We start from the raw sequence: 27958 nt of genomic DNA on the forward strand, positions 1-27958 counted from the left end.
ATGAGTGCGGGGCGCAGAGCTACGCGGTGCATGCCGGGAGCCGTAGTCACCGCCACGCCACGGCCGTGTGGCGGAGGGCGGTGCCGCGGCCGGGGGATGTGGCGAGCGTGACGTGATCGTGTCCGCGTTGGAGCCGGGGCGGCCGCGGCGAGCGTGACGTGGCAGAGACCGAGCGAGGTCCCCGGTCACAGAGCACCCGCCGCCGCTGCCGGGCTCGCCTCGCGCGCGGAGAGATCCGTGCGCGCACACCGGCCGGGCCGCGCTCCCTCCTGCCCTCCTTCCCTCAGCGCTCCCCCGCCGCCGCCCAGCGCCGCCAGAGCCGCCATGGGCCTCACCATCTCCTCGCTTTTCTCGCGCCTCTTCGGCAAGAAGCAGATGCGCATCCTTATGGGTGAGGGCCACCGCAGAGCCCGGACCGGCTGGGGCCGCGCAGCCGAGCCCCGCCGGAGGGGGAGGGGAGGCCGCGGGTCCCGGCGGGGGAATCGCCCTGTCCCGGACTGCGGGGCGCGGACACCGCACTGTGCCCGTCCCGTGGGCCGGGGGGGCGCTGGGAGAGCGGCGGGGAGGGGAGGCGGTGAGGATCGAGCTGTATTTGCCCTTCCTTTTCTCCCGCCGTGTGCCCGTTCCCCTCCCCGCCTCGCCCGCCGCTCCCCGGTGCCGCCGGTCCCGGCCAGGCCCCGTTCCCGCAGCTGCGCCGGGCCGTGCGGAACAAAGATGGAATTGCGGCCGGGCAGGGCGAGCGAGCCCCGGCCGTGCCCTCCTGGCCCGGCGCTGCGGCTCCGCGAGCTGGATGTGACAAAGCCTGGTGTGTGCGGCACCAGAGCCGTCAGAACTGCCGTATAATGGCCGATTTTCGGCTGCTGTAGGGAGCTGTAGTGTCTCTATCCTGATTCGTGAAAGGGCGTTTCGCTATAGCCTCCGTGGGCATTAGTTTTGTGCCTCGCGTACAAACCGATAAAACGCTCTAGGCAGCTCTTGCAGTGCTTCCTTAGTCTTACTGTCTCTCCAGATAATTATTTATTTTTAATATCTATTTATTTTGAAATTATCTCTTCCCTTGATATGGACTGTGTAGGAGTTGAAGCCAGTGGCTCGTGAAGATTCTCACTTTCAGATTATAGTTCAAAAGGTCAAAGCCAGCACATACTGCATTGGTATTTCCTCCTCCGCTTCGAGTTGTTCCCTGCCTTCTTCCACCCACCTAACCACCCGTGCAAGCTTTATGTACAAACAGTTCTTAGCCTCCAATTTTTTGTCAGATTCTGTTACCAAAGTGAATGGAATTTGGTTCATGGCCTTTGACTGAAGTAGCTTGTCCTAGAGAACTAAATGTGCTCATGTGGATATAGCCAGCAAGAGGAGTGGGTTCTAACTGTGAAACTTCCTGGCACACACCCATCCTTAGTGCTGACTGGATATGCACAGCAGACACAGTAGTGCAGCTTTTTAAAATTATAATCTTTCAGGTTCTCCATATATTTTGTGATGGTGAAGTTTGTTATTGCACACCCAGTAATCTTTGTTGTGTCTTAACTGTTTGAAATTAGAGACTCTCGTCCATTTAAAAATAATCCGAGTAATTTTAGTCATCAAGACAACTTAGTACATGTGTCGGTTTCAAGGAGGTGATTTGGTTGTCTCCCTAACAGCCAGACTCTTCATATGACTCTTAATGAATGAAGTCAAGTCTTCAAGTGAGCTTGACTGTAGGATGTAGGATGACACAGAATCTGTGGCATTTGTAGTTCTGTTACTTTTTGCAAAGTACTGAAAACAGGAAAGTGATGTCATGTCAAGATCTAAACTGTTTGCAAGGCTCTTGGTAGGAAATGAGGTTGAATTTAGGTTAGAGATGGCTTTGGAAGGTACATTTTCTAGCAGTTGTTTCAAATTATTTTATTTTTATATTTCTTAATTTTTGTTTTATTTTAAGGCCTTGTATTAAAATGCAGGGCTGGATCAGGGCACAGGGACAGCACTGTATTTGTTATGTAGTATAGGATAGTAGAACTTGGGGTATATTGTGGTGAGAGTCTGTTACAGGACAAACTGGATGTTCAGAAGGAGAATGTTACACTGAATATGACATAATTTGTGTACAACTGTAACACTAAATCTCTTCATAGCATTCTACATCATATATCAGCACTTTGAGGAGAGATGTCTGGGTGAATACTGGGATAGAATTAAAACTTTTCCTCAAGGTTATAATGTTCAATGTATGGTTTGAAAATGGGGCTGTACAAGACCAGTCATTTAAGTTTCCATATGTAGAATGCCAATTAAGAAATATATTTATGGGGTAGAGTACTTAGGGGAAAAATATGTGAGTTGATATCAACAGACAATTAATTTATAATTCTAACTTCCTTTGCACAGCTTTCTTCTGTTTCTGCAGACTTGAAGATAAATTAGAATTAATTTAGCTCCTAAACCAGACTTTGTATTATTGAGTTTTGCAGAACTTGAGTATTTCTCATCAGGGACCATTACCAACAGCACTCACTTATTTTTTATGTTCTCAAATTCCATTTATGATATTAAGTGGATATTTAATGTTGTACTGTTACTGAAATGTCATTTTTTTTAAAAAACACACCTGTACAAGTAAGTATTTTTCAAAAATATTTACTATTTGGAAGAAAAGCTGTAAAGAAGATTCATGAATTTTCTTTATAAATAGGCATAACATGAGGGAAAAGAAAGGACTGTGGGGTAGGGCTGAATGTCTGAAAGTCAGATTCAGCGACTGGGGCATTAAGAGTAGAAACACTGAATCCTAACCCTGTGTGTACCTATCTGTGAAACTCTTCACTGATGGTGTTTTGTCCTTGGAAAAAAAAACATACCCATTCATTGTGCACCTTTCAGTATCATAATTTAGTGTTCTATGTCTTGGTGTAGTTGTGCAAGTGTTAACTGATACCTTTGTATTTGAAGCTCCTGAGTAGTTACTGTATTATTAAATACATTGGGTGGAAAATGTCAAGATTCTTTGGAAATTGTGTCACTGCAACAGATCATAATAATTTAGCTTTTTATTATTTGGGCAGGTGTTGTTTTAGACAACTGTTGGTTTGCATGCTGTTAGCTTTCTATAGGTTTTGTGAAGTTTTGTGCTGTGATAAGAGTGGCAGCTTGATACTCAGCCACCAGTGATCAGAGTAGGAAGTTGGTTAATGAAGGATATGATGTGGTCAGGGATGATGTACCTAGGGACAAGTGAACTAGAAGCTTGAGATTTAGAAAAACAACTGACCGGCTGTGAATAAAACACTTTTTATGAGGAGTAAAGGGCTAAGAACCACAGTGATTTTAGCACTGCCTGAAAGCATTGTAGATTTTTTTTCTCCAGCTAGAGGATGTTTGATTCAGTTTAAAGGTGAATGGTTGCAAGTACAGGTCTGCACTTCCCATTTGTGCTTTATAGTAATCCTGGTGCTTTCCAGTACAATTGCTTAACGTTATACCCTTCATCAAGTCTCTTACACCTTGGTCATGACAATGGTCAGTCAGGCAGTAGAATCAGTGAAAATATGGAATTGGGAATTTACTTTGTTTGGGGGTTTAAGATGTGACTTTTAGTCTTGGTAAAGTTCATGTTGTGGCAGTAGCTCATAGGTTTACATTTAGTGTTCCAGTTCAAATGTAAACGTGTTTATTCTTGGATTACTAAAAGCAGTAGTTACACTTCCTACTAGCTCAAAAGATTAAATGTGATTTAGTACTCTGAAATTTTTTAAAGGGTGGTAAATTACAAATTGGAGTAAGAAATATGAAAGGAGGCTATGCTTTTCAAGATTTGCTCCTTTTGGCTTCATAACATACGCAGTTTGGCCAAAAGAGGAGGTTTTTGCAAATAGGGTCAAGGGGATTTGCATAAGATCCTTCCCTCAGTTAAGTGTGATGTCAGAAGAAGAAAACATGTACCCATAACCCTGTAACTCAGCCTGCCTCGGTGCAAAGTCCAACAGCTTAATGAAGAGTTGTGGGTAAGAGTGGATTTAAGCAAAGGCTGGGCTTTGTGCTTACATAGGCACTGTAGACGTCTGCCAGCACCACTGAGGTGCACAAGGGTAGAGTAGGTAACTGGGGCAATATTTTCATAATATACCAAATAGTTTAAAATTCTTGACTAGTTTGTCTGAGTCATGTCTTCAAAAGGATCTTGATACTCTGTGTACATTCTTTGGAATGAGATTAGCTTTTTTCTTTGTCTTTATCTGTGTTGTTAGTATAAACCTCAAATACACTCAAGCAGTTTGTGTCGACAATGGCATCTTTCTTACATTGGTAATTTTAACAGGTCTTGTCAGTGTTTGTTATATTGATAACAGAGTAATTTTTTTTTGGTGGGGAGCAATAAGACAAGAGTTTTGAGTAGTAGTTGTAACTCTAATTGGTTCACTAAATTATCTTATTGTTAATTTTCTGGGAAAAAAACCCTATCATACCATGTTCAGGCATTATATGTACTTATGAAGGTCTACCTGTCCTACAAGTGCTTACTTGAGGTTGAGCTGTGTGAAAATAGTGTTGGGCTTCAAGCATTGTGCTGTTAAAAATATTGGTTTTCAGCATAGGTGGAGTATTTGAGGGTTCTGAAGTCAACTTAGGCGGTTTTGTAAGGTGACCTGACACTTAACTGGTGTGGGGAAGATTGTGGCATTTACAAGTTTCATGACTTGCAAGTTCTTGTGTAATTTCTGCTGCACTATGACTTTTTTTGTTCATGTTTGTGTGTGGTTCTGAAGGAGACCAACACTTAAACAATAGCAAACTCAAACCCCTTTCATTTCCTTTGGAGCATTTTGAGAGTCAAGGAGCTTTCATTTTGATGGTAGATTTCCACCCGACTCCCTTTCTTTCATGCTGTCATGACATTAAGAATTAAAACAACTTTTTTTTTTTTTTTAAACATGCAATGACATTACCACAGAAACTGCATTGGTATGTTCAATCCTGTGCACACTACTAGAATATAGGACAATTATAGATAGAGTTTTTAAAATTAGTTTGCTGCAACAGCAGTTTGTGTCTTGAGAAAAAGGAGGCTTTTCAAGAGTTTGGTTTCATTCAGAATGAGCAGGTAATTTTGAATCCCCTTTTTTTTTGTGATGCTAAGGAAACAGTTGTATTATTAACAGGCAAGTCACCAAACCACTTAAAGCTTAATATATTGCGGTTGCAAAGTAGGAAGTAAACTCAGAATGTTAAAGAATGTGCGTTATCCTTATAAAATGAGGATAGCATTTGGTTTCTTGCAAAAGCATGAATTCTTTTGATGGGAGGTATTTTTATTTGGGCAAACGTTACTGACAAAAGAGACAATTTGTGCTGTTGTGTTTAGTACCTGCTGTTTGTGGAGGTGCTTGTGTGCGAGGTATTGGGTTCTAATTTAAAGAATTCTATTTTGAGTTACATTATGTGTTCTAAAATGCTTAACAATGAGCAGTTTCACAGTTTTAGAAAACTAAAGTGTATGCTTGCAGTTTTGGTGATATGTTTAAAAAATGTCGTTTAGGCTTTGTTTTATTTTATTCTGAGGTGTCTCATAATTACCACATAGCTTACATTGAAAAACAGCAAGCTTAAGTTTTGTTTTAGAAACAGAACAGCAAATTTAAGTGCAGAAGGTCTTCTGTAATGACCAACAGTCATTAGGAGGAGACTCCTGATGGAAGCATTCTAGTGGATCTCACGGTATGGAAATTATGTTCTGAAGAATACCTACAGCCCTTCTGGTATATGTGCAGGGATGATGAGAGCTGCCTGATGTTTGTAGTTTTTTCAGTGTTAAAGAAATATTTTAGCAAAGGGAGGAGGAGCTGGAATAAGGGACAAGAAGTGTCTTTCATGTATAGTGCCAGCTTGCATTGGTCCACATGTGCCTGTAAAGCTGAGCTTTGCCAGAGGTTGAGTAAGGGAGGCTTTCCGCAGCTTAGTGAGGTAACAGATGTGTGATCAGTTAGAAACTGTGTGCTGCTTGTAGATTGTTGCTAGGCTTTAAAAATCTTCCTGATTTACACAGAAGAGACTTTCAATGTGAATGATAAAGCTTAATTAACACAAATACTGAGGAAGATTACTTGAAACTTGTGAGCCTGTAGGTTTTGAATGGAAGCATCTTACTTAGCTTGTTTTCTTCATGACTTGTTCTCTCTGTGCTGCGTAGAGGAGATGGGGAAAAACATACAGTAGTTTATCAGCAATGAGTTAAGAGTGTTTAAAAAGCTGTTCTCAGTAAAAAAACCTTAATACTCTGCATGTAAAATGACATGATTTTAAATTAGCAGGTTGTAGTTCAGTTTGTGAACTAAAGCAAGTTTTCTCTTCCTTCTAGTTGGTTTGGATGCTGCTGGTAAGACAACCATTCTTTATAAACTGAAACTAGGAGAAATTGTCACCACAATTCCCACTATTGGTAAGATCACTAGTTCTTATATCTTTATTCTTGTTATTCTAAACCTGATGGGCCTCTGAAGGGTGCAGGGATTTGCTGTCTTTGTGGTTAGAATAAGAAACAAAACAAACATAACTGTCTGGTCCTGCCATAACATACCTGTGTCAGCCCAAAGAGATATCCAGACCAGAATCCAGCTACCAGACTATGGCCAGTAGCAGATGCTCAGGAGGATAGGAACCAGATCAGTAGCACCACTTCCCCCAAACACCATGAGCCTCACAGTTTGTGGCTGAAAGATTTGCTCAGCTACTTGGGCTTGGATTTGAATGATTTGTGGTTTTTTTTTTCCCTTGAATCAGCTTTCTTCCTGATTTACCAGTTCAGTATTGATAAGCCATTTTATACATATTTGGGAGAAGTGTACCTTAGGATGTATCTATCTTTAACATAGTTAGAATTGTGTTTTAACACTAGAATTAACTGTTTCTAATTACTGAACTCCTTCATTTTTAGGTTTTAATGTGGAGACGGTAGAATATAAAAACATTTGTTTCACAGTTTGGGATGTTGGTGGTCAAGATAAAATTAGACCTCTTTGGAGGCATTATTTCCAGAACACACAGGTAAGAGTACTCAGATGGGAGTAGTTAAAGACCTACTTTGTAAAGCCTCATTTTGTTTTGTACAGTACATATGGAGAGTTGTTTTCTCTCTTTCAGAAAGGCTCTGCACTACTTCCTGCAACTTCTGAGGGTACCTAGATTTTATTCTAGTTGAAGTTAATTTGTTCCCCTGGAGGCTTCAAACCTAGTTGTGAGTGTAGCCTCTTAATGATCAAGTCCTTTAGGATCTACCAATGTGTAGATCTGTAATGTGCCAGAGCGACTGGTTTGTTGTGAGGAGATCTTAAAATATATGTTTTTTACTATGCTAAATTAGTGTTTTCAGTAAGCTGAGCATCTATAATATGGTAAAAGATCTTGTTACCAGTTGATTGAAAAGTGCTAGCTTCACACTGATGTGACTACCATCAGTTTTTGGGACATAAATGTGATACCTTTGGTTATAAGTATTAAGGAAAGTTGCTTATTAGTATCAGAAAACTTCTGGAGTGAGTTTGTTTGAGTGGTTGTTTGTGTTGAATATAGAATTGTTTTCATTATATTTGTGTGCAGCATGGTGCGTATGATTGGTGCAGAAAAATACAGAGATCTGGATTGACAAAAGGGACCTTGCACCACCATACTGTTGTGAATAGAGTAATACTTAATTTCAGTTTCTTATTACTGTCCTGTTACTAACTACTTCTAAAATATACTTGTCTTTCCTTGAAGAGAGTGATAAAACCAAGGTTTTCAGACTGGAAGGTTAAGAGTGAATTTTTTGTAAGAAGAATGCTTGAATAACAGAGATACTATTAGAAGTACTGTTTGATACAAACTTTTTAAAACAAACTCAGGCATTAAGGTGTGGATTTTTTCAGTTAAATATGAGATAGTGAAACACTTGTGATTTTCAATACAGTGAGTGAAAGCAGAGGGGGAATTATGTGATTTTGCTGCATTTTTTTGCCCCTAACTTTATTTTGAAGTTGAGACTTAGGTAGTTGTTCAGACACACGTCATGCGTTGTTTAAACAGAACTTTCTTTTAAATTTGTCGCCTTTCTTAGGTAAGTAATCATTATATTCAGTATGAGTATTTTGGTGATTTAAGAATAGTGCTGCACATTTACATTGTTTTTTTCAAGACTTCGTAACTTTCTACAGGGCCTCATTTTTGTGGTAGACAGCAATGACAGAGAGAGAATCCAGGAAGCAGCAGAAGAGCTGCAGAAAATGGTAAATATCAATATCTTCTGAGGTATAATTGTTAGACTGACTTGTTCTATTTTTGAATGTTTGTCAGGTTCCCTAAGAGATTTAGGATTATGCAGTTTTAGGGAGTCTGTACAGTGCATATTGTATTCAGCTGGTAATTCTGGGTCACATAGTGCACCAAGTTGTAATTTCCACTCTGTAGAGAATCAATAATATGTCCAGAACCTTTCATTCATGAAACCTCAACAGGAATGCAGCAGGAAAAGAATTTTGGAAGAACAGGTTTGTGCTAGAGAATATTTAATCAGCAAGGTGCCCATAAATTTAAACTTCTGAAATTGAAAGGGGACTTCCTTAATTACAGGAGTTCTGTTGTATACTAGTTAAATTTCACTTAATACTTATTAGTGTCTTCAGGAGCAAGAATGAAAATGTTTACAACCCTTAAATCAGTATTTAGATTTTTTAGTGTTTGTTGAAGTAACTGACTTGCTTAACTGAGGCAATTTAATAACGTCTGTTTTTTCTGTTAGCTTCAGGAGGATGAGCTGCGAGATGCAGTGCTGCTTCTGTTTGCAAACAAACAGGATCTGCCAAATGCCATGGCAATCAGTGAAATGACAGATAAACTAGGCCTTCAGTCTCTGCGTAACAGAACTGTAAGTGCTCAACTTTCTGACTGCTAAACTCTTCTCTCCCTCTATTATATATCATACAAGTGAAGTTCCTCTAAGGGAAAGGATAGTTTTCACCTCTTTCTCTAGAAAGGTGTGCACACCTGCTGTTAAACTTCATAATGCATAATTCAGGTCCTTGTTCAAAATAAGTGGTTTAGAAGTATAATCTAGTGTGTACAACTGTTAGAGGTGTTTAGTTTCTCACCTTTTTCTGAAAACATACAAACACTCCAGTCTGTCATTGAAGTGCAGACATCCAGCATTTCACAAAGTATGTGATTAGCTTTCCTGTTTTCTTAGAATTCTGGGAGAGCAAATGCATTCTGCATTCCCACCTCCAGGAGGAAATTACGTAGCTTCTAAAACAATAGGTTTCATCTGTGCAAGCTTTAGAGACACAGGTTTGCTTCACATGAACCTTCCCACCTTTTGTAATCTGAGTGTGTTGTCGTGCTGAGATCCTGACCATAGAAGCTGTTTCAGAGGTCCATTCATACAGATAATTCCATGTTCGCTTCCTAAAGAGCAGTCTTTCAGAGACAAGAAGTTTTCAGCATGTAAACCAAATACAAGTTCTGTATTTGTTTCTTGATGCTTTAAGCTATGTTGTAGCCTTTACTAGGCCAGCACTTGAATTTCTGTATAATGTCTGAACCTCCTCCACACTACATGTACTTCTCAAAATTTTTATAAATTCTATTTATTCAATCTTGACAATACTTACGGCACAAAACAGTATTTAAAGAACACTAGTATAACACACAATTATAACAACACTAAAGAGTGTCACATACTGTCATAACTTAGCTTGCATTTTGTCAGTATTTAAATTGAATTTTTGTGTTCTACATTAACAGTGGTATGTCCAGGCTACCTGTGCTACGCAAGGAACTGGTCTGTATGAGGGACTTGACTGGCTGTCAAATGAACTCTCAAAACGCTAATTCCAACTGGATGACTCTTTCACCAGGGACATGTTTGATATAAGTGGTCTAGGCTTGTTACAACAAAATTAGTTTGCATCTTGGTTATTACAGTATCTGGAACTGATATTTGGGCAGGATATTACAGCGTTTCAACTTGTTTCGTTGCCAATTTATTGTTTACCGAGCTACATGTTGCAAAGGTAGCAATATGCTTGGGTAAAAATCTCCTTAACTTGGAAAAAGTGTATCTTCTGATTTTATTCCCCTTGTTAGCCTAAATGCCTGAATATAGTTATTGTGACATCTTAAAGATCTGTTTTGAATACTCTTTGAGCCCAAATAAATTAATGTTTTAATTTTTTTTTCTCCCTGCTACTCTTAGTTTACTGATGCCCTGTTTCATTCCTCAGACAGTCTGCTGATTTAAAAATGTAGCATTCCGTATGTATTTATTTCTCTCCCTTGCCAAAAAGATTTCCTAATACTGCTTGTTCCAAGCCAAGGAAATGCTCTAAAACACTATACAAATTTACTGCACTGAGGAACATTTTATTAATCTTTGGGTTCTGTCAGCCCAACTTGCCTTTGTGTGAATTGGATTTGATGGGTAGAATAGTTCTGTGCTGGTTGCGAAGAGCTCATGTTGAGGTTGTTTTTAATATTCAGCAGATTGTCTTCCTTTATATTGTATCTTTTTTTTTATGTTGCATGTTGCTTTTTGGTATCAGCCTGACTATTTTTGCCCAGTGTATAATAGTTCTGCTGAAGTTTTACTGTTTGTTGGTGAACATATCTTCATAAGGAAATTTTGGAAAATTCATCAAACTCAATAGATTCGTTTCTTCATAACCCACTTGGAATTATTCCTAATAAAATGATAAAATGTATAGTTCTGTGTATTCTCTTCTTGATTCCTGAAATAGTTGAATGCAAATTATCACTTATTCTTTCTCCATATACTGAGCTTTCCTGCAGCTTGAATATGAACACCAGTCTCAAATTTTCATTTGTTTGGAGCTGTGTAGAGTGGGACATGGAAGGGAGGCAACCGAGTTGTATACAGTGCAATAGAGTAGTTGTCATCGGGGCTTACATAATTCTGTAATGTCTTTTGAAGTTGTAAATCTAAAATTCCTTTCAAGATGTCCAGATATGAAAATACTAACAGTTAAAAAATTGTAATAAAACAAATTTGAACTGCCTGAAAAGCATGCATGTCTGTTTCATAGTTTTATCTACATGTCAAAACCTACATGGGTCCCAGCAGGAGAGTCACACGTTCTGTTGGTGGCCAGCTGGGAAGGTAACCTGAGTGTTTGTACAGGGATATAGCAAATATTATAATAATGCTGATAATCGCCTCCCAAAAATCATCTCTACACAACTGCTACTGTCTGTTTTCACATTTCTGTCCCCTTATACCTTTGTAGTTCGAAAGGCATAAATTACTACGTGTTTTGAGGCTGCTTCTAATGGATAGTTTATAATCTATTTTTCTGTTGCCTGTCTGCTGTATAAAAGCAAATACTGCTCAACCCTCCAACTAAAATGTGCTGTCCTATTGATTGGACGTCTTTAGGAGCCCAAAGCATGATTCTGTTGCAGTTTCAGGCTAAGTGCTTCTCATTTTCCACCCATGTCTGGCTGTGACAAGGTCTGGTAAACTCCAGCTAGTTTTGGTTCAGAACACCTTCCTGGGCAGCTTCTGCTCTAAGTGAGGTTTAAGTTCTTAGGAGGTGCTGTTACTGTGAGCACAGCTAAGCAGGGAACATTCCAGAGTTTTTGAATACAGTCCTTAAATGTCTTCATGGTGTAACGGAAACCCAGGAGACAGTGTAAGGTGAGAAGGGTTTTGCCTGCACCTTTAATGAATTGCTGATTACTTATTAACCTAAGCTGATATACCCATGCATTTGATCAGTAGCTGTTGATGTGCACATCTCCGGCAATGCAGTTCCTTGAATTAAACCTTTAAAGGTACACCTTGTTCAGAAAAGACAGCTTGTCTCTAATACAAGCTGTTTTTTGTAGTCCCAGTAGGTTAAAATAAGCAATGCTTGTTACCGTTAGAGGTAGTCTGTAAATTAAACACTAGATACTTAAATTAGGCCTATTACCATGGAGGAAACACTCTGCTTGGTAGAGATTTAATTATTTAAATAAGTATTCAGGTTTAGGTGAGCTCTGTTGAGCCACTACGCTTTTCAGTTGCAGCATGTGTATACAAAGTTCATATTTCTGAGTCATCATGTTTGGGTTTTTGTATCAGTGGGTGTAATTCTACTATAAAATGAATAATTTCTCAAAGACAGAAAGTAATGAAGATCTTGGGCCTCATTTAAGAGTAATGGAGTCTGCATGAGGGTTAAGGCTACAGCTTGCACTGAAATGCAGTAAGACAATGTTGTATATCACTAACAATGTACAGTACAGGCCTGTTCCTCAGAGGAAGATGAAATTCTCATGAACACCCAATTTTCTCATGTCTGTTAAGAGTTTAGATACTAACATGGTTTGTCATTTCCCTATCAGAAGTCAAGTACCTGAACTGAGCTGCTGTCCCCGAAGTTCAAAATCCTGAACAGGCATGAGACTGCTAAAAATGTGTTCCTCATTCACTGTAGTGACAGGAAATCTTGAGTTCCAGTAGTTGAAATGTCTCTTTGTATACATTACCTTCTATATTCAAACAAATGGGTAAGTTCTGCTACACTGGGGAGTTAGATGAGTATTTGTGTACAGGAAGCTTTATTTCAGTGTGTCAGATGGCCAGCTTAACTATAGAGAACAAAATACTGAAAAAAGAGTGGGTTTTCTTTTATTTGACCATGGTGACACAATTTATTTTTTGGATATAAAGTACATGCATGATTTTCATTTTTTAAAATTGCTTACAAGAATAGCCCAGGTTGTATAAAACATTGGTTTGGGTTTGCCAGTAAAGAAAATTCAGAGCCCAGTTATTAGTCCCTTGTTAATCTAAGAAATCTTTCTACAAAGGTCTGGACAAAGGCAGTTTGAGTGCAATATGGTGAAACTTTGCACAATTCCTTGTCCAAGTATGTCTTTCCCACCTTTGTCAAGAACGGGGACTTAAACTACATTTCATATGCTGCCATTGGATTTATGAATAAAGTTGAGCTGCCAAAACTGAAATGTTTAAGGCCTTTCCTCTTACTGGGTAGGAGTAAGAAGACTTGAAACATTTTCTTTCTGTGCCAAGAATATGAGAAACAAGGGCAACCACACAGTTAATTTGACATGTTGAAAGCTCTGTTGCCTTGGCACACTAGGTATTTTCCCCTTGGTTTTTTTCATACCTTTTTTCATACCATTTTTCTCCTCCCTTTTCTTCATCCTTATCTCAATCATATTTGGCATCCTTGCTTGCTTTATCATGATACATATAGGTACCTTACTTAATGCTTGAATTATACTTTTCAAAAATAGCAATGATATAAGAGATGTGCGAGAATTCAAGTACTGTCACAGGAGGATAAGAGACCCCTTTGTCTGGAACAGATATGGTCAGGGGAAAGAATAATAGGAGTTTCAAGTTGCCAGACCAGTCTGAAGGACCTGGCAGAACTTGGTTGGTTTTGTACGTACCAAATACACAGGTAAACATTTCACAATACCCAGAGCCTAAAAATGAGCCAAGTGTGCTGCCTTCAGAAGGTCAATATTTAGCATGCCCTTAGTTCTGTAATATTCTTGTGAGTGACAAGTTTGTCCACAGCAGGAGCCACTGTGAAAGAAGAAACTTCCTCCCGAGACAACTGCCAGGCAGGAGGCAGCACTGTCTCTCTTTAAGTTTAATGAATCAGAGATGGGAAATTCAAGTAGAAGGCAAATAGATTTTCCTTTTTCCTTAACAGGTGGTCTGGGAAAGTAGAGTAACAAAACCAAAAAAATCCTACACACATTTACAAAGATGCAAAGAAAATCTTACCCAGTTTTTTTATTGTGAAGGGCATGGAGCTTTCCAATTGCTGGATGAGGAACATGTACAGGTGAGTTTAGGTTTATGAAATAAAATGGAGACAAATTGAATGGGACTTGTACAAATGTGGGTTCTGGATGTTATTTCGAAAGGAAGAATTAATTGCTGTGTGAGGTCCAGAGATGTAGGGAGAGCCAAAATGGGAGTTAAAATCAACGTATGTGCAGTAGGAAGCACCATCTGTTATCTTACACAGATGTAAATACAGCTTGGGAGCATGGGGGCTCTGGGCCAAAGGTATAACTAAGGGGTCTTTTACCCAAAAAAAACTGTTCTTTTGAACTGTGCCTTTCCTAATCTTGACCCTAGTGCTGCATTCCCATTCTTGACACAGGACGGTTCCTGATATGTTGTTGCTATTGGCAGTCAGCCTCTGCTGCTGCTGTTTCCTAATTAAATGGAGGATACTGGGTCTGGAGATTCCCCAGCATCAGCTCACAGGGCTGAATTTCTCCTAAACACAGTGAAGAATTATCTGCCACGTGCAAGAGCCTGTTCCAGTGCTGTGTTTGTCTGCACCACTTGCTTTCTGCAGATTCCAGCTTCCCTTTGCACTCCCTCTCCCCGGTCTGCGGGGAGGCAGAGGCAGCAGCCCAAGTGCCAGCATAACAAGCGAGAGGGAGGCAGAGCACCGGGCAAGTCTGTTCTGAGCAGCTCCATCTTCTGGTTCAAGGGACAAGTTACAGATTTTTGATGTTATCTTTTTTGCCTTGTATGATCTCTGAAGGTAAACCTGCCTTGAAGGGTTTGCTACTGCAGCTACCAGCATCATGTTAGATGCCCAGACACTACAGCAGCAAAACACAGTAGTAATTGTCTTGGAAATAACAGAAAAGAGCAGATTATTTAAAAGCTTCTGCACACCAGCACCCTTCACAGCATAGCAATTACTATGGCAAGAGACAGCACCAGCAACTCTCAGAAATATCCCACCTGAAAGTGACTTCCTGGTTTGAGCAGCGCTTAAACAGTTGGGTGAATCCCAGCTACAGTGCACCAGAATGCAGATGAGGTGAGCAGGTGTGCAAGCAGAGAGTACACAGCTTTTATCAACCCAGGCAGACTTGCTTTGCCATGAAAGACACCAGCAACTAGAAGAAAACCCCAAACTGACAACAGTGACAGACAATTGATAAAGGGAGTTTTATTAGGTGAAAGAGGAAGATCTAGTGAATAGTTTCCAAATGCTTTTTGTTTCCTATGGACCAATGATGCAGGGCAAGAAGCTTGTTAAACAACTGAACCCACTCCAACACATTCCATGAAGGTATGGATAAAATACACTTCCCCACATCCTACAAAATAGGGCAAACTGGGCTATTTCTAGAAAGAAAAAATGCATGTAAAAACACGTAAAAATTCAGGTGGTCTTTGTATGCAAGAGAGGAACAAAATACAGCTGTTGTGATAAAGTTTGCAAGTCACTTGTTATTCTTTGTAAAGATTTAGGCACAGATAATTAATGCACCACATTGTTCTGTATCTCTCCCCACTTGAAAAGAGATGATACTGATAAAAAGCTCCCTCCCATTTAAAGCTGGTTGTCCTAAACTCCAATATCTTTTATTGCTGACGACTCAAACCAGAAGGAGCATATGTTCAAAGTAGATGATCTTTCTTCATGTAGTCCAATTTCACAAGGTGTTAACATTATCCTCATCTTACCCATGTTATGTGGGCAGACAAATTGCTTCCAAATCAATTATAGCCTTGAATTTAACACGGTTGATTTTTGACGACGTCCATTCACTGATAATTAAGAACATCTTTTCAGAAGTTAGTAGGTACAAGTACATTGTTCACGCAACTTACTAGAAGTTGTGCCATAGTAATGGTAAGTGAACAAGACAAGTTATAAACTTAAATTACCAATACATTAATTGAAGTGGAGTCAACTAAATCCATTTGGGTTTGGGTTCTGTGTTTATTTCTGAATTAAATAGGGTTCAATTTATAGACTGTCTTACAAATCAGATTAAACTCCTTTTTTTTAAACAAAATAATTCTTAATCCTTTAAAAACAGCACTAAAAAGGTATATGATAATCCAATTTTTAAAACCCTGTCTTCAATGTATTTTTTGCCATTAGCCTATAAAAAAGGGGGAAATTGTCATGTAAATATTCTGAACAGTGTGACAATACTCAGTAGAGCCATTAAACACATGAACTCTTCATTAATCATTTTGGCTTTCCTTTTAGTAGCATACAAGTCAGGGTCTAATCTCAGTTGCCCAGAAGTACATTAAATTAAATTTCTTGTTTAAAAACCTCCAAAAGCACGATGCCAGAGCTACTCTATTTCCACTTCAAGTCACATATTAGTGCTATATGATCAGAAGGATGTGAAACACTTGGCAAAGCCTGGTGGGTTGTTATTTCTTCATGACTTGGCAATGGAATAACTTGTTCAACCTCTAGAGCATTTCTGTCAATGAAAATGTAGTCCAGACATCCATGAAACCCACCAACATAGTTTGTATAAGCAGGTTCTCCACAAGCACTTTGCAGTTTGAAAGGATGGCTTAGAGTCATACTGCACCTTTCTTCCTCCCCATTTGAGACCCAGTCTTCATGGTCTTCAGCAATGCCACCACTGCTGATAAAACTGTAAGCTCCTGACGAGGGTGTGCTATTAAAATCTCCACAGAATATGACTGGGATCCTGGGATACAAGTCACATGCTACGTGCTTGATGTGAGACATGGCTACAGCAATTTGGATCAGACGGATGTTCCCACCTAAGGACATAAAAAGTATTATTTCAAATAATGCAGAACAGCACTGGAGGTGCTTACCTGAATTTTAGAATAGTTTTAATGAATTAAGAAGCCTTTGAAGTTTGTTACTGTGAAAGTTTTTGAGTAACAGACAATTTCAACTTAAACTCACCCATGCAAGAACTCTGAAGCTTTAAAACCCATACAGCAGTTTTCCATTTCATGGCAGCCATCCTAATAATATTCCCAAAAAGGCACAGAACCAAAAGAAAACTGAGAAGACTCTCTCCTAACAGCTTCTGGAGCCCAATCTGGCTGCCCCTCCTAGCTGTACTGTGGGAGAACTCCATATTCAACAGGTCTGGGAAACCATAAGCACACACAAAGCTCTCTCTATTTTATGGTCTGCTTTTTGGGTGAACTGTGTGTATTGTGACTTGCCTTGCTTTCATCTGGATTCTAATGATTCCTAGGCACACTAGAAAAATAAATATATAAATAGACCTAGGAGTCTGGCTTGATTTCACCTAGATAAGAAGTGAGGCAGGAAACCCTCAGTTCCAGAAGAAAAGGCTATAGCTGCAAAAGAATGGTGGGAAATCTGTTCTCCCAAGGAAGAGCAAAAACCTTTCCAAACCTAGTTATCCTACATGCAGGAATGTGCCAAAATTACCTTTGGGGTGCCAGTATAGGTGGGTATTTGCTACACAAAGCTTCCTGGAAGAATCAGTTGTAGACTGAAGAACCAAAACCTTTAAGAGAGAAAACAGTCTTTGTTAAGTCTTAAATAGACTTATAGGTTATACATTTTAAAATGCACTAGTCAACTTTGTCTTTGTGGCAATCCAGTTCAAAGAATCTGATGCTTATAACCAATAAACTCAATTTAGGAGTAGTACTTTTCAATAATCTTCTATATAAGGTCTGCGTATCAGCCAAAATATTACCACTACATCATTTAACAAACATTCTTTTGACTGTGTCTTGTTTGGCCATTGTTTTTCATAAGATATAGTTCAGGCTGTACTATTCTGAAACACTTCTGTATTCATTCTCGGCAACAGAGAATGAAAAACAGAGCTAAATCTCCATTTTTAGCAAGCAAATGTAGTATTTCATAATTGTTAAATTGAACAAAAATTTGAAGGTGATTTCAGTCATCAAAGAAATTCGGTTAGTCCTACTCAGTCCATGAGCAGGAAACTTTTATTGGTGTTTCTGCAATTCCTGACACAGCCTTCTATCTTACACACTTGCACAACAGCTCTGTGGGCAGACCCTCTGGCATCAGGAAGCTCACACAACACTTGTCCAACCTTATTTGATCCCTCCTGCCACTTGCTAAAGAGGCATTATAAAACATACTCAACCAACTTAGCTAAACTTGATTTATAAGATCTAAGTTTTATAAAATATATTCTGACATATAAAAGTAAGTAGTGAAACACTAGTTGCCAATACCACCAGGCAGGAATCACTACCTGGCCCGGAATCTCAACAGCTGTCTTCATTTTAAAGCAAAATAATACTGCCTTTTTTTACCAAATTTTGGTAATTCCATATATGCAGTTCAGTAAGATCTCAATGTTTTGGTTGTGATCCTGAGTTGATCTTCTCCTCTATCCATTACCCTAGCTAACAGAGAACACGGTTCCATGTTTCAAATTCTGAATCCCTCGCCTCCCTTCTGCTGCTTGAGGCTCAACAACACTGGCCCAGCTGCACCTGGAAACAGTGGGAGAGAAGAAAGGGGAAAAGGAGAGGGGAAAGAGAAGAAGGCGTGTCAAAGCTGGTACCTGCAGCACAGAGGACCTCTGCAGCACCTTCTCCTGCACCAGGGGGTACTTGGCCAGCTGCTCACACAGCTCCTTGTGCAGCGGCTCTGAGAGCAGGGCTTCGCTGAAAGCAATATCGTGCTGGCTGAGGAGACTGAACTTGTCCCTGCGATAGAAAGTGGCCAGGCCTTCGTGCTGCTTCTCCTTTATCCTGAACAGCCCCTCCAGTCCAAAAGCATCCAGCGCCGGGGCCAAGCTGTCCACGAAGACAGATTTATCCACCTCCTGCAAGCAGATGAGGTCGGCGCTGTAGCCCGTCAGCTCCTTCTTGAGCAGGTTCTGGCGGTAGTCGATCTCCAGGGCGTAGGGAGCGCAGTACGGGTAGAGCACGGTGCGGGAGAACTCCGTCTGCGCGTACGTGTCGGCCAGGATGTTGTAGGAGACGGCGCGGACGGAGCCGTGGCCGCAAACCTTCTTGGTGTAGAGGTGCCGGGCGTCGAAGGTGCAGGCGCCGGGCCCGGCCTCCACGGGGCCGCTGCTTTCCACCTCGAGGGCCGGGCCGTAGCGCTGCTCCCCGTCCCCGGGCGTGCAGCGCAGCTTCAGCCGCAGCCCCACCAGCGCGTTCGACGGCGTGAACACGCGCTCGGCCGCCGCCGTCTCCACCCAGGCCTCCCCAGCCGCGTCCCCGCCGCCCGCGGGGCGCTGCTCGCGGAACCAGCGGAACAGGCAGTGCTGCGGCTCGGCGAACTCGGCGCTCACCTTGGGGCACACGGGGAAGCCGGCGAGGAGCGAGCGCGGCAGACGGAGCTCGGTGAGCGCGGGCGGGTTGCGCTCCACGCGGTACCGCGCGTCCCCGATGTGCAGCACGGCGCCGTCCTGCCAGGCAGCCGCGTTCGGCACCTCCTCCGCCACCGCCGCGCCGTCGCGGGAGAACAGCCGCACGGCCGGCACCGACGCCTCGCCCTCCGCGCCGCCCTCCGCCCGCGCCTTCTTGCTCTTCTTGCCGGCCTTGCCCTGGCCCTTAGCGGCGTTGGTGGCGATGCGCGCCAGTGCCCGCCCCAGCGGCTCCGCCTGGTCGCGCTGCATGTGCCGAGCGCTGCCGTCGGGCAGCACGAACCGCAGGCTCAGCTTGGGCTCGGACGGCACGCAGCGCACCACGGCGCGCTCCATGGCGGCGGGCGGGCGGCCGCCACCGCCGTGCGGGGGTGCGGCGGGAGAGCCGCGGAGGCTCCGGAGGGCGGAGCGGAGCCGACGCCACATGGACCCGGCGCCGCTGCGGCTTCCGCGGGGCGCGGCCGGAACCGCGGGGCGGGGCGGGGCGGGGCGGGGCGGGGCCGTCACCGCGCTGACGGGACCCGCACAGCGGGCGGGGCTGCCGTGCCGTCAGCGCGCGCAAGGGGCGGGGCCGCGCGGAGGCGGGAGGGGCGGGCTCGCGCGCTGGCCGTGAGGCAGCGCCGCCTGCCGGTGCCCCGTGCCCCGTGCCCCGCTCCGGCCGTCCTCAGGCTCCCGTTCCCGTGCCCGCCGTTAACGCGCCGGCACGCGTGGGTCAGGCCGGCCCGGGAACCAGCGGGTTCTCCTCCCTCAGCAGCGAAACCCCGCTACCCAGCGCCGCTTCCTGGCTAACAGGTGTTCGAAGCGTGGGCGGGTCTCCCTCATGACGCCCCGATGTTGATTGCCTGGGGATGATAAATCCTTTAACGTCGAGGGTTTGGGTTTGTGTTCTGTTCGTGAGAAAACATTTCATGTCTGGGCATCTGGGTTGAGACCTTCCGCTGGATAGTCCCGAGCAGGGAGAGCCACCCTAGGAAGGTGTCCAGGACTGTGGAAAACGGACATGAAATTCCCTCCCGCTGCTCCCTCAGCGTCTGCGCGTGGCACTCTTTCCACACAGACACAAAATTAGGATTTTAAAGCCTCTTTTGTCAAGTGTGAGCAGGTAGGTAGCAAACCTGTAGAGTTCCTTAGAATTTCCATTTATAGTTGTACAAAAAGGAAAAGTTTAGCAACAGCCACCTGATGCCGAAGGGCCTTATATTTATACTTTTTCGAGCATTCTTGCAGTGATCTGCTTGGTGCAGGCAGAGGGAATTTCTGACTCGCTCAGGTTGTGCCAACCCTGTGGAAGACCGGGATGGTCAAAGTAAGGTTTTTCCAAGTTTCTTTTTTTTTTTTTTTTTTTTTTTTTTTATCATCACGAGAGGCACCGCTCTGGGCCAGGGAGAGCCCCGAGCCCCCTCACGGCCGGGCCCGCCCTCGGCTCCAGGGCAACCGCGCTGTTGTCCCGAGCCGGGGCCGCGGCGCCGGGAGAGGTGAGCGCGTCGGGAAGAGGCCATGTCCCGGCCGGCCGTAGCTGAGTCCTTGGGGTCCTTTCGTGCTTTTTTAGGACGTACCACTGATTTAGGAGGTAGCTTTGGCTTTCTGCTCCCCTGTGGGAAGCTGTTGAAATACAGTGGTGAGTTTGTGCATCGTGTTTCCAGGGAAACCCGACCATCAGTCTTTGGAATAGTCCTACTCAGGCAATTAAGCCGCCACAGGAGAGCAATCTTTTGGTTGAACCTTAGCACAATCGCAGAACACAAATTTCTTCGGGGTTTTTTTTTTTTCTTTCTTTCTTTCTTCTTTTTTTTTTTTTTTTTTTTCTTCTTTTGGCAGGCTCTGTATGTACACACTTTTCCTTGAACTTTGCCATTTTATCATATAAACTACTGTTTTCTTTTTTGAAACAACTGTCATATCTAAACTGTGGAGATCCCTGAGGTGACCTCATTTTATACCTTATATGCATTCAACTTAATAGATGCATGTGTTAAACTCCTTTCTGGACAAGATTGTCTTCTAGAATTTTGGTTTTGTTACAGTTTTAGATGGCGCACTCAGATGAAGCAACTTCCAGTAAACGGACTTTGAGAACTTTGTTTCGTCCTGCTGCTTTACCTACACCAAGCATATCTGAAACATCACCATCACAGAAGAAACTGTTGGCATACCACAAAGGCAAGGAGCAGCAAAAGATGATTAATCAGTTACTGTGAGTTTAATATAATTCAAGACATGTTGAAATTCAAGTGAAAGAGACATTACACATTTGATATTTGATAAATAACAGTGTTTGTTTAATCTAATCATAGTGAGATTTAGTGATGAAGGAGTTGGTAATGATGAAAAAATAGGTTGTGTCTGTTCAAGTGCTAGCATTATTTTCATTGTATTATTTGTAGTTTTTCTGCACTTCTGATGCTGTGGTTTACTCTAGAATTGATCGAGCTCTTGAAGTCTATTACACTTACATGGATGAAACAGATGAGAGATACGCTGCACCTCCTATCACAGAACTGCCTTCCACTGTGAGAAAGTATTTATTACATGTTTCCTATTTAGTTCTTTGTTATTGTGACATTTATTTTCCTTTTTAGAGTTTTGCTCCTCAGTAATTCATAAATGTATTTATATACTCAGGTAATGCATTTGAAATGTATGCCTGTATATCTGTAGAATAAAATCTTTGTTTAGGAATAATATTTGCTGTATTTTATATTTCCAGTATTTTTGTTTCTATGTTCTTCATATATAATAATTTTCCATTTCTTTTTATACAGATGGACAGTGAAAGACAACTAAGGGTGAGTTAAATTCTTTAATTTTCTTTTTTTGGTGTAGAAGAGTTAATGGCCCTTATTAAGAGAAATTGAGTATGTTATGCAGAATTATTGTTATTAAACAAGAAGTAGTCTTGTTGCGGGAAATTGTAATAGGAGCAAAATAGGAATCTTGTCTTGTGGTCCTGTAGAGGGAAAGTATTTTTCTGTTTTAGAAAAAGCATCTATCAATAATTAATTTAACCTTAGTTAAAGATCATTATTTAGGAAGAAAAATCTAACAGGCTTCAGGATTTTTTTCAGTTGAAGACATAGCTTGTCCCTTAGCATTTACAAAAAGTAGTCTTTGACATCGTTCCCTTAATTTGAAGAACATGCACTAAACTTCAAATTTGTGTATAGCTTTTAAAGTAAGACTTCATCTCTGAGAGCCAGTTGAAACTCAAATTAGGATTGAAATATTTATATTAAATAGCATAAGGTAACACTAGTTTTGCCTGCCAAACTAGTTTGCACCATTTAGGCAAACTCATATGTAGAGATTTTATAACAAAACTGTTAATCAAAAGCAGAAATACCTATTTCTTTGGCCAAGACCTACTCCCCTTATGGAGGATGTTTGTCCACACTTTTTGCCAGATAAATGTTTGTCCAAAGAATGATAACCTTAACCACGAACTATTTTATTGTTAGCCATAAACTTCAGCAGAGAATCAAGGATAATGCCATACTGGCAAGTACAATATTTTATATTTTATCCTTAAGACAGAGAGACCATGTTACCAACCACAGAGCAGTTTTTAGGGTATTAGTCAGTGAATGCTGGAAAGATTAGATTAAATACCCTGTCTTTAAGGAAATTTAGAGATTTTGAAATTAAGAAATTATGAATTAAAAGAGAGTTTTGCCAAGCCTAACATGAAAATACATACATAGGTAGTTATTAGACCTCCGCAAATCTTGTTCTTTCAGGCAGACTATCTCTTTTTGAAGAGCTGCGTGCACAGTAATCCCATGGTTCCCATCCAGCAGCAGTGGCTGAGGTCCATGCTCACCATGGTGCCACAGTCACTTATGGAGGGCAGAGACAGAGAGCTGCTCACTGAAGACCTTTTAAAGGAGATAGTGAGGGATTATGAAAAAAGCATGCAAAGATGTGTGTGTAAGTACTACAGATTACTCAGCACTTATATAAATTTTAGTTTATCTATTATAAACTCCATATTCTTGTGCTTAAAATAATTTTTCTGGTTTGTTCTTTCAGCCAGGTGGGATCTTTGTAATTAACTACTGATTTAGCTTTTCTGGTCATAATGTTTAAGGCAAGACTTTCTTATTTTATTTGAACCAGTAAAAAGTTAAACAGCTGAAAGTACAGTTCAAGCAAAGACAGAGACAGCTGCAGACCTCATGTCAAAAAGGTTGATTGCTGATGAAGTTATTTCATTATGTCTTTAACCTATTTAGTTAATTTGAAGCAAGAATGTATTGCTGTTTACTGTTAAAGAAAGGAGAAACTTTTAAGTACTAGTACTAGTCATTCTTTCTACCTCTTCAGAAACAAGAGCTTTTTTAAGCTGTTTATTCACACATTAATGAGTTTTCTGATTGTGCTTTTGTTGCATGAGGAAGCTCACAATAAAAATCTGCAAAGAGAATTGCTGTTTTCAGATATCACTTATAAAACTCACTTCAATTTAAAAACCTTTTAAAAAGAGTCATGAACTGGAATTTTGAAAGCGTATAAATCACGTATTAATTTATTTACATTTGTAGTAACTGGAATCTGAAATTTGGCCCAGTTTTGTTAATATTTTAGTGAATGACTGATCTTTTTAAAAATGTAGATTAAAAACCAAACAATTTAACATTGTCATCAGTGACATAATTATAGTATCTCACTGTAATTTTGTAACAAAGTTGCCATAAATTCTTGCAGTCATAGAACATATCAAGTTGGAAGGGGTCCATAAAGAGTAGAGTGCAGCTCCTTGCAGGGCTCTCTAAACCTCAGCCGTACAACTGAGAGCACTGTCCAGGTGCTCCTTGCTCTCTGGCGGGACTGGTGCTGTGACCACTTCCCTGGGGAGCCTGTTGCTGTGACTGACCATCTCTTCAGCCAAGAAACTGCTTGAAATATTCAATTATTTAAATGCAAACCCATCTGAAAACCTTCAGGAACAGGCACCAGAATTGGAATTAAGGCACCCAAATCTGTATAAAAATTCAGCAGAAACTGTTGATTTTCATTTAGCTTTGGGAGAATGTGTTTTGTAGACTAGGGTGACACAATTGCTTTTTCATCCTACTATGTGCTTGGTTCAAGGAAGCACAGTGACTATTGAATTTTCTTCTAATGTTCATGTATTTATTTTTTTTTTTTAGTGAGAAGAGCTCTTATTAAACCAGACATAGAAGAACTTGATAAGTTGGAAGAGGAGGCACCTTTGCCTTCATTACCTCTGTGAGTGGATTAAGTTAGCAAATAACCTGCTGGCAAAACACACTGAGTTACATGAGGGACATTCTTGTTGAGCTGTGTGGATAGAGTTATGGTACAGGATTAATTCTGGAGCCCCTTTCTGGGACATTTTTAAATCTCTGTAGAGGATATTGCATTTGAACATCCCTTATCTGATTGCTCTACAAAGTTTTAGCACTGACAGTGTTTTATTACTGTTATAGTTATGTAGAGTCGCACTCATGACTCGGTATTAAACCTGGCTCTGAGTGCTCAGCCACTAAAGTCACAGTGCAGCTGCCTCTGGAACGAGCTGTGTGTGTATGGGGTGGTTTTCTGGCAGATAGCAGCCTTTTACAGTACTTTGACATCCTAAAACTGCATGTAATGCCAAGGTTTTATGTGATTTTGGTTTTATGAGATGAAACCTTGAGACTGAAGGCAAATCTATTATTCCCTCCCATCATGGAAAAGGAGTTTAGGAAGACAGAATATAAACACCCAAACTGTACAATTTGCTGATGCATCAGAGTGTGTGCTATCAAAATCTGTTGATAAATGCTTCCTGATAGTAGTTGGTGAAGAATGGATTTCTCTAAGAGGAGGTGATCTGAAAATACCATAGAGGATAAAGCATGTTTTATCAGACATAGTATCTTTATGACTTCCACTGCATGGTAATGACGACATGGGTGTGGAATTTAATTAATTATTCACATTAGAGAACAGTCTTTTGAATACTATCTTTTATGTATCAGTACTTTATTCAAGTAGTGCTTGAGCTCTTAATTTTTGTTTGTTTATTTTAGTTGGTTTTTTAATTTTTTTTTTTTTTTTTTTTTTTTTTTAAGAGGCCTGGATTTTTCTAGTACGTGGCATGACAGTTACATCAAAGCGAAAAAACAAATAATTTACACCTTACATATTCTTCACCCCACAATGAAAACTCTACTGGATTTTGGTTATACAGCATTCTTTAATTTTCTTGTAGTGGATTTCTCTAGTACCAGGTAAAGTCTGTTCTACTGACTTATTGACCCATATAGGTTTTTGAAGCTGGCAAAGATGAGCTTGTTCAGTTCTATTATTTATCACAGAAAAGTTCTTTGATGCACAGTTTTAATGTACTGTGATTAAGTTACTCTGTGTTATGACATTTGACTTTTCTCCTCTGTTATGTATTTTATTGTTGTTCAAGTTGCTGATAATATCAGACGTTTGGATTTGTATTTTACCTTTAATTCTGTAAAGTTCTCCCCTTCTTCCCTTATTCTTAATGCTTAAATCCCATAGAAATCTGTTTAAACTAGTATTTGAAAAATAAACTTCTAGCAGTATCATCTGTAGAGAATTCTATGCTAACCCTGAAGATCAGGCTTCTTGCTGGTTTTCAGAAGTTGAATTTTCTGTTTCATCTTGGAACTTTAAATTTTCGTAGTTTTCAAAAAGATAATTTTCAAAATATTTTTCCTCATAATTTTTTTCTGGTAATTGTTCTGTAAATCCTGAAGTTTGAGGCAGGCTTTTTCTTTCCTTTTAGTCTACTGAAGCAATGTGTAAGTTCCCACTTACACATTTCTCTAGCTTCCTGCTAGAGAAAGACTAGGTTTATAATACAAAAGTTTGTATTGTTACCTTGCTCCATGTTTGGTTTGTTTAAATTTTGTTTATAAAGTTGGCTGTAACTTTCTTTTCTAGATTGAAAGGACCAATTGACTGTAAATCTTTAAAAACTGATGCATCTCTAAGCTGTTCTAAAGCAGAAGACAAGATAATGAGTACGTGGTACCAAAGAGTTATTGGTCTCTTTACTCAGTCTAAGGCCTTGGATGGTGTAAAGTTGAATCACCTTGAGTCTTTTTATAACTGTGTGGCTGTGCTTATGTCTAATCAGGTAAATATCTTTCCTCCCGTGATAAAGTTACTGGGATTTAAACATTACTTGCTTTGTAGAAAAACAATGAAATAATAGTCTAATCAAAGGAAAATTCTTTCAAGAGATTTCATTTCTACATACATGTACTCGTAATAGGCTTACTTTTGTTGCAAAAATAGATGCATGGACTTTATTGAAATGTTTATGTCTTCATTAGTTTTCACCATTTGAATGTTGGGACTAATAAGCACTAGAAAAATTAGAACTGATTTTAATTAGAATTATTAGAAAAATAATAGAACTGATTTCTAATTTGAATTATTAGAAAAATTCACACTGCTTCAGCTATCCATTAATCAGGCCAGAAGTGCTAAAATGAATGGAAATCCTGACTTAGTGTATGAGTGGAAAATGGGTTGAGCCCTTTTTATGCCAACTAATACATGATCTTTGTTACCTAGCTGAAAGAATTACTGCAAAGAACAACTGAAGTTTTTGTGAAACTTTTTGATCCTGAAGAAAGAAGTCGTCTGCCTATATTTAAGATGGACTTGACTTTTGATGAAAATAGAATGGAGTTTTATCCAAGCTTACAAGACTTAGAAGAAGCAATTCTATTCGTAGTAGATTGTATAGGACAGACTCTTCAGGTGTGCTTTGGTTTTTATTTAATTATGTAATTGTTAAGATGTTCAGTATGTGAAAATACTTGTGATTTAGGAGTCTGACTACCCTGGCATTGGGATCGGAATGCAACTTTTATTTATTTTCCACAGTGATTCTGCAGGTCACATCATGAATTGTGATACCCAGTGGCACTCCAGACTCTGAAGTAATTTTGTAATTTCTTGTTTAAAAACTTGGTGCACCTGCTATTGATTGTTTTAGTCTGCTCTTTGTGTCTGCAATTATAATAATATCATCTTTAATTATCTGTGATGATTTACAATAAATTTTCATTGAAGTTAAGATCTCCAAGGAAAATTAGAGTTGATATTCCTTTTCTTTCTAAGGAAAAGAAAATACACAAATCTCTAAAAACTATTATATACCACATCAAAAGATTGATGTCTTGGGAACCTGTTTATGGTTCCAGGGAAGAGAGTCTTTCTGGGGGCTTTAGATGTGAACTGAGTATTGGTCACTAGTCATATGTGGTGGTGCTTTCAGAGAAATGTTTTGGGGTTGGTTTTCTGGTTTTGCATATATTATATAATTTAATTTTATGCAAGATTGGATAAATTTTTGTTTTCCTTTACATATTTCATGTTCAACTCTTTGCTTCAGGAGAAGTCATTCTACATGTGTAAAAAGCATGTGAACTTGGTCATGGTTAGAGTCTCATACTTTTGTGATCGTGTCTTCTGCAGATTGCAGATTTACTTTTAAAGCATGTGTATCCATGTGCCACTTTTTAAAATGTAAATAATCAACACTTGCACTACTCTTAGCATTTCCAGACGATGCGTGCTTGGCTAACGGGTGGCACTGAGACACTGGATGCTGAGCTTCCTGCTCACACCGTACAATGGGCCAAATCCACTCTGGAAAAATCTATCAGACACAACTTAGAAGGCCCAAAGGAACATTTTAAAGGCTATGGTAAGTGATAGAAGAGTGTGTAAATAGCTGTGTCACTCCTTTGTAATAAGTAGCTTGGTGTATGGCATATGCATTTTAGTAATATAAATGTGTTGCAAT

The 27958-nt window shown here is 40.5% G+C and overlaps 3 protein-coding genes across 6 annotated transcripts in view; 2 read left to right on the forward strand and 1 right to left on the reverse strand.

The window, feature by feature from the left end:
- Window positions 1-84: 84 nt before the first annotated feature.
- On the forward strand, window positions 85-10715 carry ARF4 (ARF GTPase 4). Its single transcript, XM_030283396.4, has 6 exons — window positions 85-391; window positions 6344-6424; window positions 6920-7029; window positions 8175-8246; window positions 8759-8884; window positions 9760-10715. Exons 1-6 carry the CDS (start codon window positions 325-327, stop codon window positions 9844-9846), a joined length of 543 nt encoding a protein of 180 aa, XP_030139256.1. The 5' UTR covers window positions 85-324; the 3' UTR covers window positions 9847-10715.
- Window positions 10716-14955: 4240 nt separating this feature from the next.
- Window positions 14956-19646, reverse strand: PDE12 (phosphodiesterase 12). The gene is made up of 3 exons (XM_030283395.4): window positions 18346-19646; window positions 17223-17301; window positions 14956-16570 (listed from the first exon to the last, which is right to left on the reverse strand). The coding sequence occupies exons 1-3, from the start codon at window positions 19582-19584 to the stop codon at window positions 16128-16130; spliced, it is 1761 nt and encodes a 586-aa protein (XP_030139255.4). The 5' UTR covers window positions 19585-19646; the 3' UTR covers window positions 14956-16127.
- A 179-nt stretch (window positions 19647-19825) lies between these two features.
- Window positions 19826-27958, forward strand: part of DNAH12 (dynein axonemal heavy chain 12) — a 59592-nt gene continuing 51459 nt past the window's right edge. For 2 of the 4 annotated variants that reach the window (XR_012058057.1, XM_030283356.4), the window contains exons 1-10: window positions 19826-19950; window positions 21189-21352; window positions 21578-21668; window positions 21921-21944; window positions 22893-23082; window positions 24306-24384; window positions 25233-25391; window positions 26080-26275; window positions 26719-26907; window positions 27709-27859. Coding sequence is in view for 3 of the 4 variants with exons in the window: in XM_030283356.4 (XP_030139216.4) it covers window positions 21189-21352; window positions 21578-21668; window positions 21921-21944; window positions 22893-23082; window positions 24306-24384; window positions 25233-25391; window positions 26080-26275; window positions 26719-26907; window positions 27709-27859 (1243 nt within the window). In the remaining variant the exon portion in view is untranslated. Of the gene's footprint in view, window positions 19951-20083; window positions 20261-21188; window positions 21353-21577; window positions 21669-21920; window positions 21945-22892; window positions 23083-24305; window positions 24385-25232; window positions 25392-26079; window positions 26276-26718; window positions 26908-27708; window positions 27860-27958 lie in introns of those variants that run through there. The other 2 variants (XM_012572221.5, XM_072935036.1) reach the window with 2 other exon arrangements.

Source organism: Taeniopygia guttata, chromosome 12, assembly GCF_048771995.1.
Source record: "Taeniopygia guttata chromosome 12, bTaeGut7.mat, whole genome shotgun sequence".
In the NCBI taxonomy this organism is placed as follows: domain Eukaryota; kingdom Metazoa; phylum Chordata; class Aves; order Passeriformes; family Estrildidae; genus Taeniopygia; species Taeniopygia guttata.

What these genes read in the sequence shown, in the direction of transcription:
- ARF4 (XM_030283396.4), top strand. Translation starts at nt 325, where the DNA reads ATGGGCCTCACCATCTCCTCGCTTTTCTCGCGCCTCTTCGGCAAGAAG. An exon ending in GCAGATGCGCATCCTTATGG is followed by an intron (nt 392 to 6,343) that starts GTGAGGGCCACC and finishes TCTTCCTTCTAG; the next exon opens with TTGGTTTGGATGCTGCTGGT. An exon ending in AGTCTCTGCGTAACAGAACT is followed by an intron (nt 8,885 to 9,759) that starts GTAAGTGCTCAA and finishes CTACATTAACAG; the next exon opens with TGGTATGTCCAGGCTACCTG.
- PDE12 (XM_030283395.4), bottom strand. Translation starts at nt 19,584, where the DNA reads ATGTGGCGTCGGCTCCGCTCCGCCCTCCGGAGCCTCCGCGGCTCTCCC. An exon ending in AGAGGTCCTCTGTGCTGCAG is followed by an intron (nt 17,302 to 18,345) that starts GTACCAGCTTTG and finishes TCTCTCTTAAAG; the next exon opens with GTTTTGGTTCTTCAGTCTAC. An exon ending in CCTATACTGGCACCCCAAAG is followed by an intron (nt 16,571 to 17,222) that starts GTAATTTTGGCA and finishes TTATGTCCTTAG; the next exon opens with GTGGGAACATCCGTCTGATC.